This window comes from Pseudophryne corroboree, chromosome 3, assembly GCF_028390025.1.
Source record: "Pseudophryne corroboree isolate aPseCor3 chromosome 3, aPseCor3.hap2, whole genome shotgun sequence".
Classification (NCBI taxonomy): Eukaryota; Metazoa; Chordata; class Amphibia; order Anura; family Myobatrachidae; genus Pseudophryne; species Pseudophryne corroboree.
In genome coordinates, this window is record NC_086446.1 from 785375981 (window position 1) to 785382667 (window position 6687).

At 49.4% G+C, this 6687-nt stretch overlaps 1 protein-coding gene across 1 annotated transcript in view; it reads left to right on the plus strand.

The window, feature by feature from the left end:
- BBIP1 (BBSome interacting protein 1) overlaps nt 1-6414 on the plus strand; it is a 30748-nt gene extending 24334 nt beyond the window's left edge. Inside the window, exon 3 of the mRNA XM_063962630.1 lies at nt 6059-6414. Within this exon, the coding sequence (XP_063818700.1) occupies nt 6059-6225 (167 nt within the window). The 3' untranslated portion in view covers nt 6226-6414. The remainder of the gene's footprint in view (nt 1-6058) is intronic.
- The last annotated feature ends 273 nt before the right edge of the window (nt 6415-6687 follow it).

The window sequence follows — 6687 nt, forward strand, 5'->3', positions numbered from 1 at the left end:
AAGGAGAAAGAGGGTCTAAATACGGTCCTTCCGCATTAGGCTTACCTGGGTTTGCTATTCAGGATTGTCAGTGCCAATTCACCGGAGTGATGGCGGTATGATGATTTCTTTCAATAGTAAAAGCATTATTACTCTGTACTGGGACGCTCTCCTGCGTACAGGGAAGGCAAGAAACAAGTGGTGCAAAATGTTGTTTTATCCCTGACGGATCTTCAACAAGGTGGTTGGCTCCTGAACTTGCCAGAATCACGGTTGATCCCAAAGACGCGGTTGTCGGCGTTGGGAAAAATGTTAGATACAGTACTGTTGAGAGTTTGTTTCTTCCAATGGAAAGAGCTCTGAAGATCCAGTCGGGTCAGATCTACAACAGTGTCAATCCATCAATACGTTCCATTGATGTAAAAGAGGATTGCGGCCTACAAGGCCATTCAGTGAGCAGGTTAAATGCCAGAGTGTTTTAGCGGGACCAATTGGACATGTGGTCCGGGTCTCACCTGCACATGCACCGGTAAGTAATCTTATCTTCCAGGACCAGAATTTCTCTCCTGTGGTGGCTGCTCAGTTCTCACCTCCTAGAGGGACAAAGGTTCGGGATCCAGGATGGGATCCTGGTGTCCATGGATGCAAGTCTCCGGGGCTGGGGAGCAGTCATTCTAGGGGGAAACGAATTTCCAGGGAAAATGGTCAAGCCAGGAAGCTGGTCTGCACATAAACATTCTGGAACATCTTGTTCGTGGTCTGCCCGTCTTAATTCAGTCGGACAAAATACAGCAGTGGCGTACGTAAACCGCCAGGGCAGAGCGGAAATAGCAGAAGCAACAAAAGTTCTCCGCTGGGCGGAAAGGCATGTAAACGCTCTGTCAGCAATCTTAATTTCGGGCGGAGACAACTGGGAACCAGACTTCCTCAGCAGACACGATCTCCATTCAGGAGAGTGGGGCCTTCATCAAGAGGTCTTTGCAGAAGTGGTTGGGGAATTCCTCAAATAGACATGTTGACGTTTCGCCTCAACAAGAAACTTCAAAGATATTGTTCCAGGTCGAGGGACCCTCAAGCAATAGAGGTGGACACCGTGGGTGTTTCAGTCGGTCTAGGTGTTCCCTCCACTTCCACTCATTCCAAGGTGATAAAGATCATAAGAGGTACAAGGGGTCAGGCGATTCTCATTGTTCCAGACTGGCCAAGGAGGGCCTGGTATCCAGATCTTCAGGAGTTGCTCGTAGAAGATCCCTGGCCTCTTCCTCTTCGAGAGGTCCTGTTACAACAGGGGCCGTGCGTGTATCAAGACTTACCGCGGCTGCGTTTGACGGCATGGCGGTTGAACGCCAAATCCTAGCCCGGAAGAGTATTCCCAGTGAAGTCATTCCCACACTTCTTCAGGCTAGAAAAGAAGTAACGGCAAAGCATTACCACCGTATTTGGAGAAAATATGTGTCTTGGTGTGAATCCAAGAAAGCTCCTACGGAGGATTTTCCGCGGGGGCGGTTGTTCCATATTTTGCAAGCAGGTGTGGATGCGGGCCTAAAGTTAGGCTCCATTAAAGTAAAAATTTCGGCCTTATCAATTCTCTTTCAAAAGGAATTGGCCTCCCTTCCAGAAAGACAGACCTTCTTGAAAGGCGTGTTGCATATCCAATCTCCCTTTGTGCCCCCTGTGGCTCCATGGGATCTTTATGTGTTGTTGCAGTTCCTGCAATCTCATTAATTTGAACCTTTATGTAAGGTTGCATTAAAATTTCTTACTTGGAAAGTAGTCATGATGTTGGCCTTAGCATCCGCAAGGCGGGTATCTGAATTGGCGTCTTTGTCTCACAAAAGCCCCTATTTAATCTTCCATGCTGATAGAGCGGAGTGAGAACTCGTCAGCAATTTCTGCCAAAAGTGGTTTCACGTAAACCAGCCTATTGTGGTGCCAGTGTCTACTGACGCCTTGGCGGAATCGAAGTCTCTCGATGTGTTCCGAGCTTTAAAAATGTATGTCGCCAGAACGGCTCATATTGGGAAAACAGAGGCTCTGTTTGTCCTATGGGTTCCCAACATGATTGGAGCTACTGCTTCCAAGCAGACTATTGCGCGCTGGATCTGTGCTGCGATTCAGCAGGCTCATTCTACAGCAGGATTGCCGTTACCAAAATCGGTGAAGGCCCATTCTACTAGAAAGGTGGGCTCATCCTGGGCGACTGGCCGAGGAGTCTCGTCATTACAGCTTGGCCGAGCTGCTACTTGGCCGGAAACAAACACCTTTACGAAATTTTACAAGTTTGATACCCTGGCTGATGTGGACCTCTTGTTTGGTCATTCATGCTGCAGAGTCGTCCGCACTCTCCCGCCCGTTCTAGAGCTTTGGTATAAACCCCATGGTACTTGAAGCGTCCCCAGCATCCTCTAGGACGTATGAGAAAATAGGATTTTAATACCTACCGGTAAATCCTTTTCTCTTAGTCCGTAGAGGATGCTGGGCGCCCGTCCCAGTGTGTACTGTATCTAGTTATTGGGTATGTTTACACACATGGTGTGTTGTGTTTAAGTCCGCATGTTGCTGATGATGTTCATGCCATGGCATGCGTTATGCTGTTATTGATTATGTTTACACACACAGGTTGTGTTACGCTTTATGTCAGCGTATTGCTGCATATTCTTTATGCCGTCGGCTGGTGTTCTATTGAATGCCACGTTCGGCGGCATGCTGAGGTGTGAGCTGGTAAGATGCTCACCGTGGTTTAACAATAAATTCTTTCCTCGATATGTCCGTCTCCCTGGACACAGTTACTTAAACTGGAGTCTGGAGGAGGGGCATAGAGGGAGGAGCCAGTTCACACCCAATCAAAGTCTTTAAGTGTGCCTATGTCTCCTGCGGATCCCGTCTATACCCCATGGTTCTTGAAGCATCCCCAGCATCCTCTACGGACTAAGAGAAAAGGATTTACTGGTAGGTATTAAAACCCTATTATTATGTAAGTCTTGTTTGTGTAATGCTGTGAGACTGGACATGTTAAGCATTAGTTCGAGAACAGGTATCGTAGTAAGGCGTCACCTTGCCAACTACATTCTTGTGGTGAAAGAGTTACCCGTTAACCAGAGGGCTTCTTCATCTGGATGAAGGCTAGTATTGGCAATTGTCCCATTGATGGGTCATGCAGTTATTTGAGGATCAGAGTTCAATGGAAATTGTTTAAATCCCAATTTAGATGTGCACAAGGGAAGGGGCAGTCTATGCAGTGGCATTTACATAAAGTCACAGACGGGTGGCCTCCAATAGACGCTGCAGCGTGATTCTCACAATCAGGCTGTGTACTTGATATAAGTGGCGCTTTAAATTAGGAGGTAAAACCCGCCACTTTGTAAATATCCCCTTTTTAGTCATTGGCTTAGTGCAGTCTGCCATCCAGCCGTCTCTCCCAGGGTGGCCACTCTGGTCACATCAACCTCTAGGATTGATCTGCTATTTCCAGTGCTCCTCTACATGTGTGGCAGGGGTACAGTCTGCTGCTGACTCTATATGAAGAGCACATGTAGCTGTATTCAGTGTGTATTCCATGACTACCTGCTAACCGGGTGGTCTTCAGTATGCCGGCGGTCAGGCTCCCGGCGACCAGCATACCGGCGCCGGAAGCCCGACAGCCGGCATACCGACACTTATTCTCCCTCGTGGGGGTCCACGACCCCCCTGGAGGGAGAATAAAATAGTGTGGCGCGCGTAGCGTGGCGAGCCCGCAAGGGGCTCATTTGCGCTCGCCACACTGTCGGCAACCCGGCGGCCGGCCTCCCGGCGCCGGTATGCTGGTCGCCGGGCGGCCGGCCGCCGGCAGATCGTAGTGAACCTCTGCTAACCTGCAGTCCTGATCCTAAGTATGCTATAAGGAGAAACCAGTCATAGGCAGAGGGCCCAATTCAGATCTGTATATTGGGGGTAATTCAGACCTGATCGCAGCAGCAAATTTGTTAGCAGTTGGGCAAAACCATGGGGGTCATTCCGAGTTGATCGTAACTATGCTAAATTTACCACAGCTATGATCATCTTCCCTGACATGCGGGGGGACGCCCAGCACAGGGGGACGCCCGGCACAGGGTTAGTCCGTCCCACATGTCAGTCCGGATCCCCCCCCCTCCTCCCCCCCCCCCCCCCCCGCAGACCGGATCCCAACCCTCCTCCCCCCCCCCCGCAGAAGTGCACGCAGCCGCTGCGGCCCGCCAAACACCGCCGTTCCACCCAGCGATCTCCTCTGCCTGTCATCCCTGCTACGGCCTTTAGTGCGCCGGCGCATGTGCAGTAGGGACCCGTTCGCTCTGCTGCTTTAAACAGCAGCGAGCGAATGGTTCGGAATGACCCCCTCTGTGCACTGCAGGTGGGGCAGATGTAACATGTGCAGAGAGAGTTAGATTTGGGTGTGGTGAGTTCAATCTGCAATCTAAATTGCAGTGTAAAAATAAAGCAGCCAGTATTTACCCTGCACAGAAATAAAATAACCCACCCAAATCTAACTCTCTCTGCACATGTTACATCTGCCCCACCTGCAGTGCACATGGGACCTCATTCCGAGTTGTTCGCTCGCAAGCTGCTTTTAGCAGCTTTGCACACGCTAAGCCGCCGCCTACTGGGAGTGAATCTTAGCATATCAAAATTGCGAACGAAAGATTAGCAGAATTGCGAATAGACATTTCTTAGCAGTTTCTGAGTAGCTCCACACTTACTCGGCAACTGCGATCAGTTCAGTCAGTGTCGTTCCTGGTTTGACGTCACAAACACAACCAGCGTTCGCCCAGACACTCCTCCGTTTCTCCAGCCACTCCCGCGTTTTTCCCAGAAACGGTAGCGTTTTTTCACACACACCCATAAAACGGCCAGTTTCCGCCCAGAAACACCCACTTCCTGTCAATCACATTACGATCACCAGAACGAAGAAAAAACCTTGTAATGCCGTGAGTAAAATTCCTAACTGCATAGCAAATTTACTTGGCGCAGTCGCACTGTGGACATTGCGCATGCGCATTAGCGACTAATCGCTCCGTTGCGAGAAAAAAATAACGAGCGAACAACTCTGAATGACCCCCATGGTTTTGGCCAACTGCTAACAAATTTGCTGCTGCGATCATATCTGAATTACCCCCCTAAACGCAATAGTTCACGTACAAATCCATTGGTTGTGGGGTTGCGCAGACGCAAGATCTGTTCTGCACCCATTCGCAGTAACTCCTGCTCAGTGTGAACACTCGCTAAAGGGGATATATATCCGGAATGTGATTCTTCAGCTAGAACTGCTAATAGTAAAGTTGGCCAGGCAGCCTCCCTCCGCTGGCAGTGATGGCAGCTTGTTTCCCTATACAGTTCCATTAGTTGTGTAAGCTCTTTTCTCTGACGTCCTAAGTGGATGCTGGGACTCCGTAAGGACCATGGGGAATAGCGGCTCCGCAGGAGACTGGGCACAACTAAAAGAAAGCTTTAGGTCTACCTGGTGTGCACTGGCTCCTCCCTCTATGACCCTCCTCCAGACCAAAAAAGAAACTGGAAGTTGGAGAATGGAGGGCTGTATGTCTGCAGTGCTTCTCTTCACGTGGAGTGAACCAAGGTCCAGGCAGATTTCAGGGTTTGCTGTCCAGGATACATCTTTCGGCAGGAGCAGCTCCTTGCAGTCATTTGTTGTTCACAGCGCCCTCTGCAGGCTGGTACAGTACACTCCCACTTAGTCTTATATAGGCCGACTGACCCTTTGTACCTGATGCCCCAACTTCCCGGCTGATAACCACAGACAGTGGAATAGAATGACAGCTGGGTGTTTTGGGAAAAATACCGGGCGGTACGCCTCGTGAAAAAAAAAGCCCTGGGGCGAGCACTGTAGAGAAGACTAGTCTTCTAGATGTCTCCAGAGTGCTCAAATAAAGAGATTTTGTATCTACTAATAAAAAAGAACTTTTCATTCAGTTCTGATTTGGTACGGTGTAGCAGAACCAATGTGCGTCCAGTCAGTAGAAGCCTACAAATGGTACAATTTAGTTATTAGAGTTAGCGTACACGAGACACGGACAAGTAATCTTGAGATGCTTTACGTTTGTATTTCTAGGACAGCTCTGCGTTGAAGACGTTCCAACCATGGTGTTGTGCAAACCAAAGTTACTACCCCTGAAGTCGGTGACTCTCACCAAGCTAGAAAAGATGCAGCGCGATGCCCAGGAGACCATCCGACAGCAGGAAATGGTCCAGAGTGACCCGATTCACCCCCAGCCCTGACGGTTCCCACCCAGCACGTATAGATGTAGTCGCTGAGGCTCATACTGTGCAATGAGTAGACATTCCTTTCCCTGTACATTTCTATAGCGTATGTAATGTGACATAGCCCTTAGCTGCCTCATGAGGTTTATTTGAGTCGGCTTCTTCCTTACTGTATGCCGTGTCGGAATAAATAATGAATAAAAAGTACATTTGCCTATGTGTGCAATATAGCACAGTGACTTCCCATATTACTGCCCTGTCCTGATGCTGCAGGTTCCTTTACAACCTACACTCACTGCAGCCGCAGAGGAGCAAACTTGGAATTCCGGACAGACCGTCTGCCTGATAAAGTTCTCCTGTACTGCCAAGCAGGACTGCCATCAGGAATTGTAGGGCCCGGGACTGACAAAATAGACAGGGCCCCTCCATCCGAAAAAAGATTCTGCTGCACCGCTCCACCCTTATGTAATGTCATACACT